The following is a 17904-nucleotide window of genomic DNA, read 5'->3' on the forward strand; positions in this document are numbered from 1 at the left end:
AATGACAGATACAATCACACTGGAACTCAGTTCTTTGAAATTAAGAAAATCAGACCTTTGAGTTGGTAAGTGCCTTCCTGGTTTTCCTGCCAAGAAGCAGAATTCAATACAATTTGAGGCTTAACAGAAGTTTGATGATTTAGTGCAATGTGACAATTTATTTTTAACTGTGCAGAAAAAAACCTGTGTTTGAATTGGAATTGTTAAAGCAAGCCATCTAGAAATTAGATCAGATATACTGTATTTCCTTATGGTGTATGCAACAACTGGTATGAAAAATACATTGGAAAGGGTAATTGGGGTTGCAGTCTTGAGCTGAGAACTCCATTCAGGTTGATCTGCTTTAAGTTATTTACTCAATGGCGACCCTTGCACTTTGACCTTCAAATTAACCGCCCATGCATTCCCTCCTTGCCTCCTTTGAATTGTGCACACTATACCAAGCCAGGTCCCACTGCTGCTCCCACCCCACCTCAACCAGCGATCATGGGCATTTTTATCTCCTCTTCCAATTACCAGAACTATTAGAACAATTGATCCTTTTACTGAGCCTTTCATGCCCCCTTAAGCTTTCTCTCGAGAAACCAGCCTTCAACTCCCTTCCTCATTCTCATGACCTCTCATGACCATGCACGGTGGCGCAGCGGTAGAGTTGCTGCCTTACAGCGAAAGCAGCGCCGGAGACTCAGGTTCGATCCTGACTACGGGCGCCGTCTGTACGAAGTTTGTACGTTCTCCCCGTGACCTGCGTGGGTTTTCTCCGAGATCTTCGGTTTCCTCCCACACTCCAAAGACGTACAGGTTTGTAGGTTAATTGACTGGGTAAATGTTTTTTTTTTTAAATTGTCCCTATTGTGTGTAGGATAGTGTTAATGTGCGGGGATCGCTGGGCGGCGCGGACTCGGTGGGCCGAATAGCCTGTTTCCGCGCTGTATCTCTAAATCTAAAAAATCTAAAATCTCTCCCTGTCATCTTCACCTACTTAGGGTCCCTTCCTGGACCCCTGCCAATCCCCTGGTCTTACCTGGTTCCTATATTTGTGCTATGCACTGTGGTAGCCCTCCAAGGAAAGGCATTGCCTTGTGTGAGGCTAACTCATAATGCCAGAGTACTTGCCACTTTCTGTGCATTAAGCCCATGAGCTAAACAGTTATTGCTCAGCAATGTACAAGCTCTTACTGTGCCCTTGCAGTCAACAAATAAATTCCAGCTTCCTTTCACTTGTTATACGCCAGCAGATCCTTAATAAATAGATTTAAATATAAAATATTAATTGGGTTTTTGCACTTTGATTGCCTTCACAAGGACTTATAACTTTTTTGTTACAGCAATTAATTTCTGAATGCAGAGTTAGCAAAACCAGAGACGTGGTTGAGTGCAAGTTTAGGTGCAGCAATTGCGAATGACAATGGCTTTGTTTATTTCAACATGTTCTGGCATGTTCTTGTCGAAAGAGTTCTGTTGTCATCACAGCTACAATTCTTTCTACTTGAATGCTACGCCAAATGGAAATAAATCTAATAGAACCATGCAAAATTTAATCCAGGTTAAATTTTGCTTTGGCTAACCATACCTTCTTGTGTCTTTGATTTTCAATGTGGGTATTAATGATTTTGAAAATTGCAAAGCTGAAAGAGAAGCCCTTATGTTTTTAAATGACATTTTGTGGGTGATTAATTATTGTGTGGTATTGGTTGAGTTTCTTTGCCTCTGCATGCAGAGATTCAGGAGTGAATGTTGGTTTCATATAAAGCGTATTAGAGCATAAGTCATAAGCGATTAGAGCCTAGAAATATATTTCTGTCCCATCTTAAAGTTATACATACTCCTTCATTAAATTTTAATATCTGCAGCTACTTGGAAGTAACATTATTGAAACTAGAGTCCGTTTTTTTTCCAACAATAGAATTGCTGAAATGTCACAATGCAAAAAGGAGCCATGTTGATCATGCTGGTTGAAAAAACTACCCAGTTTAATTCAACATTCCATCACTTCATACACCGATCGGTTTGTGAGGTGCGCATCCCAGTGCTCTTTCACTGTGATGTGAATTTCTACGTGCACCAACCTTTCAGACAGGGTGTTCCACTGTGCCATACGATACAATAGAACTTTATTTATCCCAGGAGGGAAATTGGTCTGCCAACAGTCATAAAACACAACTAGATTCATGAAACATGAAATTAAAGTGACGAGTGGAATGTCCAGGATTGGGGATGTGCAAAGATTGGGGAGGGTGGGGGAGGGGGAAGGGGAGTCAGTCTACCCCATGACAGAAGGGGGAGGAGTTGTAACGTTTGAGAGCCACAGGGAAAAAGGATCTCCTGCGTCATTCTGTGCTGCATCGTGGTGGAATCAGTCTATTGGAATCATCCTTGATCAAACCCTCTCCTTCGACAAACACATCAAACACATCACAAAGACAGCCTTCTTCCACCTCAAAAACATTGCCCGTCTCCGTCCATCCCTCTCCTCCACAGCTGCAGAAACCCTCATCCACGCCTTCATCACCTCCCGTCTGGACTACTGCAACAGCCTCCTCTATGGCGCACCCTCAAAAATCATCAATAAACTTCAATACATTCAAAACTCCGCTGCCCGTCTACTCACACACACCTCGATCCGTGACCATATCACCCCCGTCCTTTATAAACTCCACTGGCTCCCCATCCCCCAGAGAATCCAGTACAAAATCCTCCTCATAACCTACAAAGCCCTCCATAACCTGGCCCCATCCTACCTGACCGACCTCCTCCACAGGCACACTCCCACCTGCACCCTCCGCTCTGCCGCTGCCAATCTCCTATCCCCCCACATCCGGACTAAACTCAGATCCTGGGGGGACAGGGCTTTCTCCATCGCTGCTCCCACCCTATGGAACTCACTACCCCAAACCGTTAGAGACTCCCCCACACTCACCACATTCAAAACATCGCTGAAGTCTCACCTGTTCAGTACTGCCTTCAACCACTGAAGGTCACCTCACCTTCTGTCTCCTTTCTCTGTTCATTTATTTATTTACTTATTTATCTATTTATTCATTTCCCCTATGTTCTCAAAATCTCTGTAAAGCGTCTTTGAGTATATGAAAAGCGCTATATAAATAAAATGTATTATTATTATTATTATTATTATTGCTGAAGGTGCTCCTCAGTGTGTCTTGGAGGGGGTGAAGACCAGTGTGTCTTGGAGGGGGTGAGCTGTATTGTCCAAGATGCTCCGCAGTTTGAGGAGCATCCTTCCCCCCAAGAACTTCTCCAGTGAATCTAACTTCACCCCCAGGAAGGGGCCAGCTTTCCTGATGAGCTTATTCATTCTGTTGGCGGCCGCGGCCTTCGCCCTGCTACCCCGGAACACGACAGCAAAGAAGATGGCACTGGCCACCACCAATTGGTAGTACATCTGCAGCATCTTACTGCAGATGTTGAAAGGGCAGAGCCTCCTCAGAAAATACAGCCGGCTCTGTACAATACAATACAATACAATACAATATATCTTTATTGTCATTGTACATGGGGTACAACGAGATTGGGAATGCGCCTTCCATACGATGCAATAAATTAATTAGCTAATCAGTATAAATTAAAACAACCCAGTGAAACAAAATTAGAAACAGTTTTAAAACAGAATAAAGTGCAAGTAGATCTGTGCCGGTTCACTGTGCGATGTGACCATCCGGCTCAGCAGGACCGGTTCATAGTAGCTATGGCCCTGGGGATGAAGCTGTTCCTGAGTCTGGAGGTGCGGGCGTAGAAGGCCTTGTATCGTCTGCCCGATGGAAGGAGTTCGAACAGACTGTTGCAGGGGTGTGAAGAGTCTTTGTGGATGCTGGTGGCTTTTCTGACGCATCGTGTGTTGTAGATGTCCTCCAAGGCTGGTAGCTGTGTTCCGATAGTCTTCTAAGCTGTATGGACTACCCACTGAAGAGCTCTCCTCTCTGCCTCCGTGCAACTGAGGTACCACACAGGGATGCCATGCGTTAGGATGCTCTCTATGGTGCAGCGGTAGAAGGTCGTCAGCAGCTGTTGGGGCAGACCAGACTTTTTCAGTGTTCTCAGGTAGAACAGTCGTTGCTGCGCCTTCTTGACCAGCGCAGCGGTGATAGTGGACCATGTGAGATCCTCCGAAATGTGAGTGCCCAGAAACTTGAAGCTGGACACTCTCTCCACACTGTCCCCATTGATAAAGATCGGAGCTTATTCCCTGTTGTGTGATACAGTGCCTCATCGTTCCTGGACCAGTCCAGTTTACTGACCAGGTAAACTCCCAAGATACTTCTATTCCTTGGTAAACTGCACATCCACACCCTTGATGGAGACAGGGAACAGGGGTGTTCCTCTCCTCCTAAAGTCCACCACTAACTCGTTAGTCTTGTCGGTGTTGAGCTGCAGGTGATTTAGCCCACACCACTCAACAACTCTTTGATTACACCTCTGTGTTCAGTTTCCCTCCATTCACTGATGCAGTCCACAATTGCAGACTCATCCGAAAACTTCTGCAGGTGGCAGGAGTCCGAGTTGTATCTGAAATCCGAGGCCATCGTCCTCTGGGTGAAATTCTGTTTTCTCAACCCTGTCTCACACTTTAAATTATGTCTCATATTTGGCCTGTGGGAAGTGGGTCCTTCTTGTCTGCTATATCTAGGCATTCAAATTCTGGGGAACTGGAATGTGATTGACCTGGTTTCAGGTGAGAGGAGCATGAATTAAAAGGAACCTGAGGGGTAATTTTTTCACTCAGAGGGTGGAGGGTATATTAACGAGCTGCTAGAGAAAGTAGTTAAGGCAGGCACTATAAACAGCATTTGTGGATGGGTACGTAGTCGTGAAAGGTTTAAATGGATTGGGGCCAAAGGTGGGCTTAAATGGGGCATCTTGGTCAGCATGATGAGTTGGGCTGAAGGGGCTATTTCTGTGCTGTATGACTGACTATGACAATAGTACTGCAGGTTTGGATTAAAGATACAGCATGGAAACAGCCCTTTGAGTCCACGCCAACCATCGATCACCCGTACACTAGTTCTATTTCCATAGTTCCCCGAAATTAGCAAAGCAAATGGATACAATGTTAAAAAAAGTTTATCCTCATTGTTTGGGGCGATGAATATAAGACTCAAGAAGTTATAAAACTGCATTAATCGTTTTTACATGCAGTTTTGCTCATGCCATTACAGGAAGGATGTGGAGGCTTCCGTGAGGGTGCACCAGAGATATATCAGAATGAGGATTAGAGGATATTAGCATAGAACACCATGTGCTGGTCAGGCAGTAATTCTGGAGGACGTGGATAGGTGACGTTTCGGATCAGGACCACTGTTCATAATTCTTCATTTCTGCTATACACAGAATGGTTGTAGCTTATGTCATACTCTGGTCTGAAACCACAGGACCAATGGAACCAAACTGGAGTTGGAGTCTGCCAAACCTCTAATCTTATGTGGGATGTGCAGTGCAAGTGAACATGGAGGAATCTTTATCCTAGCAAGTCTTTTTTTCTAAAAGTGACACAACTACGGACCACTATTCAACTTGGCAGTTATCCTCTGTGCTTCTGACCAGAAAATCTCCAGCCTGTGTTAAACTTCACAAGTTCACAAGTTATAGGAGTAGAATTAGGCCATTCAGCCCATCGACTCTATTCCGCCATTCAATCATGTCTGATCTCTGCCACCTAATCCCATTTTCCTGCCTTCTCCCCATATCAGGGCGGCACGGTGGCGCAGCGGTAGAGTTGCTGCCTTACAGTGAATGCAGCGCCGAAGACCCAGGTTCAATCCTAACTACGGTTGCTGTCTGTACAGAGTTTGTATGCTCTCCTTTCCATAAAATATCCATCGTATCATTCGCGCTGAGGCAAATCCATAATAGTAACATCAAATCTGTTGCACGTCTCGGTAGCTTGTCTGCAGCAATTTAGTGTTAAAGCTACACCCACCACTGTGGATTTTGTCTGGAAAGTCATACTTTTAGGGAAAATATTGGAGTTCATGTGTTTTAGAACTGAAACGCACTTAGTCTTGCTAGCCCTGAGCTGTAGCGCAGCGGTAGAGTTGCTGCTTTACAGCGAATGCAGCGCCGGAGACTCAGGTTCGATCCTGACTACGGGTGCTGCACTGTAAGGAGTTTGTACGTTCTCCCCGTGACCTGCGTGGGTTTTCTCCGAGATCTTCGGTTTCCTCCCACACTCCAAAGACGTACAGGTATGTAGGTTAATTGGCTGGGTAAATGTAAAAATTGTCCCTAGTGGGTGTAGGATAGTGTTAATGTGCGGGGATCACTGGGCGGCACGGACTTGGTGGGCCGAAAAGGCCTGTTTCCGGCTGTATATATATGATATATGATATATGAAATATTGACTAACTTTTTTATGTTTAAAAATAAAAGGTGCTACTTCAATACATTTCTAGGCACTTGTTACATTTTCATCTAAGAATTTTTCAAATTCTTTTGACTATCTTTATTTTCTTCTAAATTAAAAATATGCAGTAAACAAGTTTATGATCCTTGCACAGAGCAACCAAATCATCCACTCTGACAATAAAAATGGGAATGACATGTTGGCCGATAGAATAAAGTAAACACCGATATAACCAACCTGCCAGTCACAAATAATAAAATGTTCATAAGCCCATAAATTCATATTATCAATTAAGTATGATTAGAGCAATGATTAACTGAGATTTAAAAAAGTAATCTTAAGGTTAATATAATTGTTAAAATCATTTTGGTATCCTGACACTATTAACACACTGTATAATAATACAATAATGTGATAATAGCACCAAATGCACATTTCAGTCCAGTTGATAAATATCTGTCATTATACAGCCAACTGGAAATGAAATAATATGTATTTATTATTTCACTACTGGAATGCAAAGCATTAGAATATATGAAATACCAATGTCCTGGTAAGTAAAATCTAATTGAGGCAGAGAATCAGACTCGCATGGATTAAGAATTGGTGATAGGATTTTAATTTAATCGTGCTGGGACTCTTGCTCAGATCAAAATCATTCCTTATATAATGGCTGGAAGAACAAAGGCCTAGTTAATTTTCAGTCTAGTTCACGAGTCAGATGAATTCATAAATGCATGCATTGCAATAACTATAATTGTTTTATTCAGTCATCAGATAGATAATGTACTTTCACAGGCGTTTTGTATCACATTGGCCTTTAATCGTTGAGAACAATGGAAATGTAACATTTCATTGCCTGATAAACAATCCCATATAACTTTGAAGAGAAATTCTGATTCATCACAGAACAATCCTGAGCCCCTGACCTTTTGTGAGTGTGTGTGAGAAAATATGAAGTTATAACATACAAGGGGAAGGGTATAAGATTTCAAGTTGTAACACAGGTTGGGGATAGAACAAAAAATGCTTTCTTGTTCTAAATCATATTAAATAATCCCATCCAACTAATGTTTTTATCAATGATATATTCTGCAGTTTTATAACATTTCTACATCTAGTACAAACTAGACCTAGTGGACCCATTGGGCCCGAACCACTCCTGAATTGGTGCAGCACCATCTCCTCTCCCACTTCCCTCTCTCCCCCTCCCTCCCCACCCTAAACCCTTTCCCTCACCCTTCCCCTCGCCCTTCCCCTCGCCCCCTCCCTCCCCCCCCTCCCTTCCCCCCCTCCCCCTTCCTCTCCTTCTCCCCCTCCCTCCCATCCTTCCTCCCCCCTCCCTCCCCTCCCCCCATCCCCTCCCTCCCCTCCTCCCTCCCCTCCTCCTCCCTCCCCATCCCCACCCTCCCCCCATCTCCACCCCTTCCCTCCCACCCCCACCTCCTCCATCCCCTCCTCCCCATCTCCCTTCCCCTCCCTCACCCTCCCTCCCCCCCCCCCAAGAAACAGGCGGCCGAGCCCTGCTCAACGGGCCCGAACTGCGCAGGCGCAGATGCATTTGTTCTGCACACGCATGGATGCGGCGGCCATCTTACGTAAGTACCAGATCAACGGAGCCCCTACTGCGCATGCGCGTTTTTTTAAACATTAAAATGTGAATAACTTTAAAAATATAACACCAATTTCAATGAAACTTCTTCCATAGGACCACGGGATGACGGTAAGTAAGGTGGGCCTAAAATTGTCACGCTATCTTGTACCATTTTGACTGCAGTTCAGGAACAAGCGAACAAATGAGAGTTTTAGTATAATAATATATTCCTTTATTCGTCCCACACCGGGGAAATTTACAGTGGTACAGCAGCAAAGTGGATAGCAAGAGATCATTCATTATAAATAAAAGATACATAAATTGTCATCAGTTTTCTGTGTGTTCTTAGCTGTTATTGTTGACTCGTCTGCTGGGAGCAGTGCTGGTTGTGCAGTCTCACAGCAGCAGGAAGGAAGGACCTCCTATATCTCTCCTTCACGCACTTGGGGTGAAGGAGTCTGTCACTGAAGGAGCTACTCAGTGCAGTGACAGTGTCCTGCATGGGGTGGGAATCGTTGTCCAGCAGCGATGTTAGCTTTGCCATCATCCTCTCTCCCACCACCTGCACTGAGTCGAGGGGGCAACCCAGGACAGAGCTGGCCTTCCTGACTAGCTTGTCGAGTCTCTTCCCTTCCGCCGCTGAGATGCTGCTGCTCCAGCAGACCACTCCATAGAAAATGGCCGATGCAACCACCGTGTTGTAGAAGGTCCTTAGGAGTGCCCCCTGCACTCCAAAGGACCTGAGTCTCCTTAGCAGATAAAGTCTGCTCTGGCCCTTTCTGTATAGCACATTGGTGTTTTCAGTCCAGTCCAGTTTATTGTTGAGGTAGACACCCAGGTACTTATAAGAATCCACCCTCTCGATGTCCATTCCCTGGATGTTCACCGGTGTCGGGGTGACCGGGCTGTGCCTGCGGAAATCTACCACCATTTCCCTGGTTTTCCCCGCGTTGATCCGGAGTTGATCTGCTGGCACCAGTCCACAAACTCCTTGATCAGTTCTCTGTACGCCCTGTCCTTGTCGCCCATGATGAGGCCGACGATGGCAGAATCGTCAGAAAATTTCTGTAGATAGAAGTCTGCAGAGCTGTGCCTGAAGTCCACAGTGTACAGGGTGAACAAGAATGGAGCTAGCACTGTTCCCTGAGGAACCCCAGTGCTGCAGACCACCCTGTCCGAGACCAGGTCCTTTGTCCTCACATACTGTGGTCGGTTGGTGAGGTAGTCCAGAATCCAGGATGTGAGGTGGTGATCCACTCCTGTGCACTCCAGCTTGCCCCTCAGAAGCCCCGGCTGGATGGTGTTGAATACACTGGAGAAATCAAAGAACATGATTCTCACAGTGCTATCCGGCCTCTCCAGGTGTGAGAGAGCTCTGTTCCGTAGGCAGATGATGGCGTCCTTCACCCCGATGTGAGTCTGGTAGGCGAACTGCAGCGGATCCATTGATGGTCTCACCAGGGGGAGGAGATGGGCGAGGACCAGACGCTCCAGTGTCTTCATCAGGTGTGATGTCAGTGCCACCGGCCTGTAGCTGTTGAGTTCCTTCGGGTGCGGCGTCTTTGATACCGGTACCACGCAGGATGTTTTCCACAGCTGTGGAACTCTCCCCAGTTTCAGGCTCAGATTGAAGACATGCTCCACTATTCCGCACAGCTGGTCTGCACAGGACATGAGGAGCCTCGAACTGATGCCGTCCGGACCAGCCGCCTTCCTCGCATTGATCTGCAATATATAGATGAGCAGAGATAGTTTGAGCTGCCTGCTGAATTACATCATTGCTATTTTTAAAATAGACGAAAGATGATTTGTTTATTAACTCTTGAATAATGATTAGCCCATGTTACATTTTCTGTACTTTAATTGAACACATTTTATCATCATATCATCATATATATACAGCTGGAAACAGGCATTTTCGGCCCACCAAGTCCGTGCCGCCCAGTGATCCCCGTACATTAACACTATCCTACACCCACTAGGGACAATTTTTACATTTACCCAGCCAATTAACCTACATACCTGTACGTCTTTGGAGTGTGGGAGGAAACCGAAGATCTCGGAGAAAACCCACGCAGGTCACGGGGAGAACGTACAAACTCCTTACAGTGCAGCACCCGTAGTCAGGATCGAACCTGAGTCTCCGGCGCTGCATTCGCTGTAAAGCAGCAACTCTACCGCTGCGCTACCGTGCCGCTCCACGGTGAAAATGTAATTAAACCATTTCTCCTAGTAGGGAGGCTGATAAACAGATGGACAGATTAAGAAAGCATGCTTAAGTGATCTAAAGAATGGTGGAAGAATGTGTACCGTAAATTCTTGATACAGATATCCCAATCCTCGTGACTAAGTACAATATAAGTCATTATCTGCTTCCACAACAGTTCTCTGAACCTGCCCGGTGTATTCCTACCATAACTCAGGGAGGAGGTACCAGATACACCTTCACCAACAACCCTGTTCCTGAAGCCTCCAGAAGTTTTAGTTTAAGATAGAACCTCTGTAAACCAAATCAGCAAAATGGACAAGGCAGAACTTTTCTGATTATGGGCTTCAAATAATGTGGGAACAGCATCGGCAACCAGTTGGCCACGTACAGCCTTTTGTCCTTTTATCTTTGGCTCATTTTCCAATTAGCTCCCCACGCCTGCACTCACCTATCACTTGCCAGGTTTTGTCCCGCTCCCACGTCACTTCCAGCTTTCTCCTCTCTGCTACAATCTGTGTGAAGTAGCGCTTGGACCCAAAACATCACCTATCCTTGTCCTCCAGATATGTTGCCTCGTCTGCTGATCCAGCATTTTGTGTCTTTTAAATCCCACGTATGTCTGAATGCGCGATGGCAGCTGTATGAGGGGCCAGACCTAGACTATTGTTTGGAGTTCGGGAGAAATGAGCTCTGGTTTGCAGTGGATGGAATGACTTTGGGTAAATTATCCTTTCCCAGTTTATTTTGTGACACATGTTCCTGAAAATGAAAACAGGGAGACCAGGATACAAGGGTATCTAAGCAACCTTATATTTTAGTTTAGTTTAGAGATACAGCGCGGAAACAGGCCCTTCGGCCCACCGAGTCCGCACCAACTAGTGATCCCCGCATATTAACACTATCCTACACACACTAGGGACAATTTACATTTATACCAAGCCAATTAACCTACAAACCTCTACGTCCTATGGTGTTCATAGTCATAGAGTGATACAGTGTGGAAACAGGCCCTTCAGCCCAACTTGACCACATTGACCAACATGTCCCAGCTACACTAGTCCCACCTGCCCGTGTTTGGTCCATATCCCTCCAAACCTTTCTTATCCATGTACCTGTCTAACTGTTTCTTAAATGCTGGGATAGTCCCAGCCTCAACTACTGTAGATTAGTGTAATGATGTCACTCATGTTATGTGTCATGCTGTTGTAGTTACGCCCCTTTGGGCTTTGGAGTGACTGCTGTTGGCGTGACTCGAGTTAGTGTAAGTACGACGTGCAGGCATAAGGTCGTACCTGCCAAAGAAGTTAATAAAGACTAAGGTTTACTATCTAGGTGTACGGCTTCTGTTATTACACAGCACACACCAACATCCAGTACCTGAGCTCCCGTGGTCTACAGTCGCAGCTGACATATTTGATTGGCAGGGCAAACAATACCTGGTGCTCGTGGATTCTTATTCAGGATGGTTCGACATTGATTTTCTCAGCAGCCCCACTTCCAGCGGAGTGATTTCAAAGTTATCTCGCCACTTTTCAGTCCACGGATCCCCAGTCAAACTGCTAACTGACAACGGCAGTCAATTCACTAGCCAACAATTCAGGGAGTTCGCTGGACACTGGAATTTTCACCATATCACCAGCAGCCCCGAATATCCCCAGTCTAACGGGCTGGCTGAACGGGCTGTTAAAAGTGCTAAACAGCTCATGGAACGTTCGTACAGAGCAAAATCGGACATATTCCTGGATCTGCTTAACTTACGCAACATCTCCCGTGACCCCATCTTGGGTTCACCCGCTCAACGTTTATTGTCAAGGCAAACCCGTGCCACAGTGCCTGTAGCCAATCAGGCTTTAGTCCCACAAGTGTTTCCACCGGAGGAGGTTCAATCCAGGTTGCAACAGAAGCGTGACATTCAGAAACGATGGTTTGACAAGACAAGTAGGCCACTGCCACCGCTGACCAAAGGACAGGTAGTCCGCTTACAGACTGACAGAGGCCATGACCGTATCGGAGTCGTTTCTGGAATTGCTTCAGAGCCACGCTCATATATCGTTAGTGCCGATGGTGGTACCTACCGACGTAACAGGCGACACATCCTGCCTGTGAACGAGCCAGTTCCTCCTCAATATAATCCAGATGGTACAAGTTCGCTTCTCTTTGCGCCTACTGGCACTCGCATGCTTTTGCCAGCACGGCAATCCATGCCTGTAACAGCTCCCTTGCCTGTTCCATCTTCGCCTCCAGATTCATCGCCTGTTCCACAGTTTGCTGCTTCGTCTCCAGGGACATTGATTCAGTCTCCCTCGCCTGTGGAATCACCTGCTCTCTCCCCAGAGAAGAGGAATGGAGATGGTCTCTATCGTACACGTGCTGGTCGTGTTTGCAGGCCGGTTGTGAAGTTTCCGGACTATGTTTAACTTTCCTCCAGTTTGTCACCGATTGTTATACATGCTCAGTTTATGTGTCTGTATCGTTGTTCTGTGTCAGTCATGGTGCGTGAAGCATAGGCAACAGGCTTATTGCCATTGCCATCATTCTGAAGGCATGCAGCGCCCAGCTCGTGTTGTGAGGCATCACAAGTAAGAGTAATCGGTAGTTTAGGGTCAAAGTAAGCCAGAGTCGGAGCATTAGACATCCGCCTTTTAAGAGTGTCAAATGCTGTCTGTTGCTCGTGCCAAGTCCAAGCAGTGTCCTTGTGCGTAAGCTGGCGTAATGGGGCCGAAATTTCACTGAAGTCCTGAATGAATTTACTCAAATAGTTGGCCATGCCAAGGAATCTCTGCAAACTAAGCACGTCTGTGGGTGCTGGAAGCTCGTTGATAGCACTAGTTTTCGCTGGATCAGTTTTGAGGCCGTCTTTAGTAAATATATGACCTAAGTATTTTACCTCATTCACTCTGAACTTGCATTTCAGAGGATTTAGCTTGAGATGGATGGCCTCGGCACGCTTCAACACTAGCGACAGATTGGCATCGTGCTCGTTGACCGTTTTTCCTGCAATGAGGATATCGTCCACTACAATGGAGCACGGGTAGCCCGCAAACAATTGCTCCATGCTACCTGCCAAAGTAGTTAATAAAGACTAAGGTTTACTATCTAGGTGTACGGCTTCTGTTATTACACAGCACACACCAACATGAGTGACATCATTACACTAATCTACAACTACCTCTTCTGGCAGCTTGTTCCATTCACCCACCACCCTTTGTGTGAAAAAATCACCACTCAGATTCCTATTTAATCTTATCCCCTTCACGTTAAACCTATGTTCTCTGGTCCTCGATTCACCTACTCTGGGCAAGAGACTCTGTGCATCTACCCGATCTATTCCTCTCATGATTTTATACACCTCAATAAGATCACCCCCCCCCCCCATCCTCCTGTGCTCTAAGGAATAGTGTCCCAGCCTACTCAACCGTTCCCTGTAGCTCAGACCCTCTAGCCTTGTAAATCTTCTCTGTACCACTTGCAGCTTGACAACATCTTTTCTATAACATGGTGTCCAAAACTGAACACAATACTCTAAATGCGGCCTCACCAACGTCTTATGCAACTGCAACATGTCCTCCCAACTTCTATGCTGTTATTGTAGTAATTTGGTTGATTGGCTATTGTGTAAGAACAGGTTTTTCAGGACGTTTTGTATTATATTTAAATTATACAAGCTCAATAATGTAAATCTAGTTCTTATGTAAATAAAGATTAAAGTCTTATTTAATAGCATTTAAGGTATGAAGTATTGTACAATTGGGGGGGGGGTGGGGGGATTTCTTAAAATCTTTAGTTGTGGCAATTTAAAGATTTAAAAGTAACTACAGATGCTGGAAATTTGGTGGAAAAAACGCAGAAAATGTTGGAAACCCTCAGCTTCTCATTGGAAAGAGAAACAGAATTAATATTTAATGTCAATAATCGGTGATCTGTTTTTATTTTATAACCTGTTGCGACAACTGAGAGCTGTGTAAGATATCCAATGCCTGCAGGTCAAACATAAACCATGTTTGCATCTGATCAGGACTAAAAATCAACCAACCAAACATGCATTAACTATCAACCAAAGAACACGTTGTTACTGACACTGTTCCGATAAACAAATCCGAGGTCACATTGATGTTCAGTTTAAAAATGATTCTTGATGCACTGTCTCAGAAATCAATGGGATGGGTCAAATGTGACCAGCGTTTCCACGAAAAATGGCTGGTGTTCAGTTGCTTCCCACTCCTAGGTCCTGGACTAACTGTCGACCTGCAGGCGGCACGGTGGCGCAGCGGTGGCGTTGCTGCCTTACAACGCTTGCAGCACCGGAGACCCGGGTTCGATGCCGACCACGAGTGCTGTCTGTATGGAGTTTGTACGTTCTCCCCATGATCGCGTGGGTTTTCTCCGAGATCTTCGGTTTCCTCCCACACTCCAAAGACGTACAGGTTTGTAGGTTAATTGGGTTGGTATAAGTATAAATTATCCCTAGTGTGTGTAGGATAGTGTTAGTGTGTGGGGATCGCTGTTCGGCGCGGACTGTATCTCTAAAACTAAAACTAAAATCTGCAATGCATCTGGGGCCCGCTGAATGATAGTGGTTTTCATGTGGAGTCTAACTGTGCAGCCTGACCATGCTGCCATCCTCAGCATTTGGTGAGGGAATTCTGCCCTTCATGTAGGATTGGAGAGCCCATTCATTTGAATGAAAATTCCTGGCCTAGAAAGTACGAGGTGAAAAGTAAATGACTTATTTTAATTTTCTCATTCTTAACATTTCAATGTCTGTGATCTTATTTTTATTTTAAAATTATGGTTTATTAAAATTATGTACAGCCGTTATTATGTTCCATATTCTGTATTAGAGCTGTAACAGGTTTTTAAACCTTACTGTTTAGTGGAAGGTATTTATTCACAAAATGCTGAAGTAACTCAGCAGGTCAGGCAGCATCCCAAGAGAGAAGGAATAGGCGACGTTTCGGGTCGAGACCCTTCTTCAGACTGAAGAAGGGTCTCAGACTGAAGAAGGGTCTCGACCCGAAACGTCGCCCATTCCTTCTCTCTTGGGATGCTGCCTGACCTGCTGAGTTACTCCAGCATTTTGTGAATAAATACCTTCAATTTGTACCAGCATCTGCAGTTATTTTCTTACACTTACTGTTTAGTGGTTTTTTTCCCAGCATTCCTCTTGGCTGCCTCCATTTTAAGAGAAGAAGGATGGTGCCATGTGAACTTATCCTTACATTGGCGAGGGTGTAATGGGTGGCAGAGAGAGACAATGGCACTGAAGACAATGGCAGCACAATTGTGCAATAGCACTGGCTATTGCAATCAAACTTCTGCAAGTCATTCTTTGCCCTGCACAATGTGTACATCACTTGCAAGGCCAGCATTTACTGTCCACCCTTAGTAGCGTTCTGGGACATTTCAAAGAGCAGTTACAAATGTGGTTCTGTTGAAGGATCTGGACCAAAAAATGTTAACTCTTTCCCTTTCCACAGCTGCTGTCTGACCTACTGAATGTTTCCAGCGTTTTCTCTTTTTATTTTTGGATATCTAGCAGCTGTAGTTTCTTGATCTCTGCCGGGTTTGTGGTTTTGAATCGCACCAGGCACGGGCCGGAGCAGTTAGAGTTCCTTCTTTGTACACTATTAGTTGTCCGGATGAGTTTTAATGTCAATCTGGTTCATAAAAGCTATCACTAGTTTTGGCACTGTCTTCCAGATTTATTTAAATTTACTTCCACAAGTTTTCGGGATCAGTTGTCCAGATCTCTGGATATTAGTCCAGTCATGTAACTATTGCTGTTAGAAGGACAAGTATGTGCATTGAATCAGTGGAAATTCCTATTCAGTCAGGACCCTGATACTGTACTGGAATGTGAATCTTGCAACTTTGTCATCCCTCTGGAATGTTTTCGTCTCTGTTCAGTGTGGGTTGGGGCCATACAGCAGCCTCAGCACATTCTCGCCTTCTCATCCTTCTCAAACAGTTTGTTTCTCAGCCCAGGGAGCTGTCAAAGAAGATTAGTACAGCCTCGCCCAGCAAAATTAAAATTCATCAAGTTATTTTGCAGCAAGAATAATTCAGTATTCACTGAATTTGCTGTGAGAACACTCAGTTTCCTTGATCTCACTGGAGATGGGTGCAAATCAGCTCTGGTGGTGGGGGAGGGCTGACTGGGAGATTTCTGCCTTAAACTAAAATAAATGCTGACATTTTTGCCATCAAGCCAGGCAATTTTATAATCACAAATTCCAAGCAATTTTATTATTCGATACTGAGATTTTGTCAACATTGGATGGCAAGGAGAGTAACAATCTCACACAAGGAGCTAAACATTTGATGTCACACGAAGAACACCCTCACCTCATTAAAGAGTGACTGCTGTGCATTTTTAGCCTCCTTTGTATAAAAACGCACTGTCACAGATCCAGTTCGATATGCAAGGATCTCTAAACTCCACCAGTGCATTGTCTGAGACATGCATCTCGATGTTGTTAATGGCCTCCTCTGTTGTCGAAACTTGGTCAGAAGTTTCCAAGTGTGTGTATTCCAGCATTTACAAGTGATATTGATCCTGGAACTGCTTGGTCTCGTATGAAGTTACACTATTTAAAGATATGATAGTGGTCAAATGATGTAGAACACGGAATGTATTAACAATAAGCCTTTGCATCTTTACAGCTTGCTGTGCCTCTAATTTAGTGTATCTGCAGATTTGCCTGATTAATCAGGATCTGTCAGCTAAGACCAATATGCATAGCGAAAAGCTAAGATCCAGAAATATACTCCTAATAAATGTTGCTTGTCACTTTCTGCTGAACAAGTACATTCGCTACACTTTGTCTTCAACCTCTCGACTACTGCCAAAACCATATTCCCTGGATATCCATTTGCATTGGAAGAGTACAGAGGAGATTTAATAGGATGTTGACACAAGGAACTGTAGATACACGAATCTTGAGTAAAACACAACACGCTGGAGTAACTCAGCAGGTCAGGCAACATCTGTGGAGGGAGTGGACAGGCAGCATTTTGGGTCGGGACCAGTTTGAAGAAGAGGTCCGAAAAGTCACCTCCCCATTCCCTCCACAGATGCTGCCTGACCTGCAGAGTTACTCCAGCACTCTGGGATAGAGAAGAGACTAGACAGGCTGGGTTTGCTTTCTTTCGAGATCAGGAGATTAAAAGGTGATCTGAAAGAGAGATTCAAATTTGTGACAAAGTAGATGATAGAATATCTTTCCCCAAAGCAGAGTTGTCTAAAACTAGAGGGCATAGTTTTCAGTCTAAGGGCTAAGAGGTTTAGAGGGGATCTGAGGAAGATATATATTCACCCAAGGATATTGATGTCTGGACTGCATTTCCCAAGGGGTGCAGGAGGGATGTGGCTCTCACGGCATGTCTAGATGAGCACATGAATTGCCATGGCCTGGAGGTTTATGGATCTAGTACTAGTAAATGGGATTAGTACACAGGTGTATTTAATGGTCAACATGGACATGATGGGTTGAAGAGCTTTATTTTCTGTGCAGTATGACTCCATGATTCAAAATAAGTACATTTCATTTGATATTTCTAAAGCAAGTTGGCGGATTGGGTTTTTTGTACAAGAACAAGTTGTTCCGAACATATTGGACTCAGTTGCTGCCACAATTCTTCGAGGGCCATAAAGTCTGATTATTTAGTAAACACAGCCAGGAGTGAGTTAGACTTTATTTGCTAACATTAAAACATGAAATGCTAGGAAGCCTCAGTGCATTT

The 17904-nt window shown here is 44.8% G+C and overlaps 1 protein-coding gene across 1 annotated transcript in view; it reads left to right on the forward strand.

Annotated features, from left to right (window-relative positions):
* Positions 1-17904, forward strand: part of vash2 (vasohibin 2) — a 99388-nt gene that overhangs the window by 18235 nt on the left and 63249 nt on the right. The window contains exon 3 of the mRNA XM_078404880.1: positions 9-65. Within this exon, the coding sequence (XP_078261006.1) occupies positions 9-65 (57 nt within the window). The remainder of the gene's footprint in view (positions 1-8; positions 66-17904) is intronic.

This window comes from Rhinoraja longicauda, chromosome 9 (assembly GCF_053455715.1).
Source record: "Rhinoraja longicauda isolate Sanriku21f chromosome 9, sRhiLon1.1, whole genome shotgun sequence".
NCBI lineage: Eukaryota > Metazoa > Chordata > Chondrichthyes > Rajiformes > Arhynchobatidae > Rhinoraja > Rhinoraja longicauda.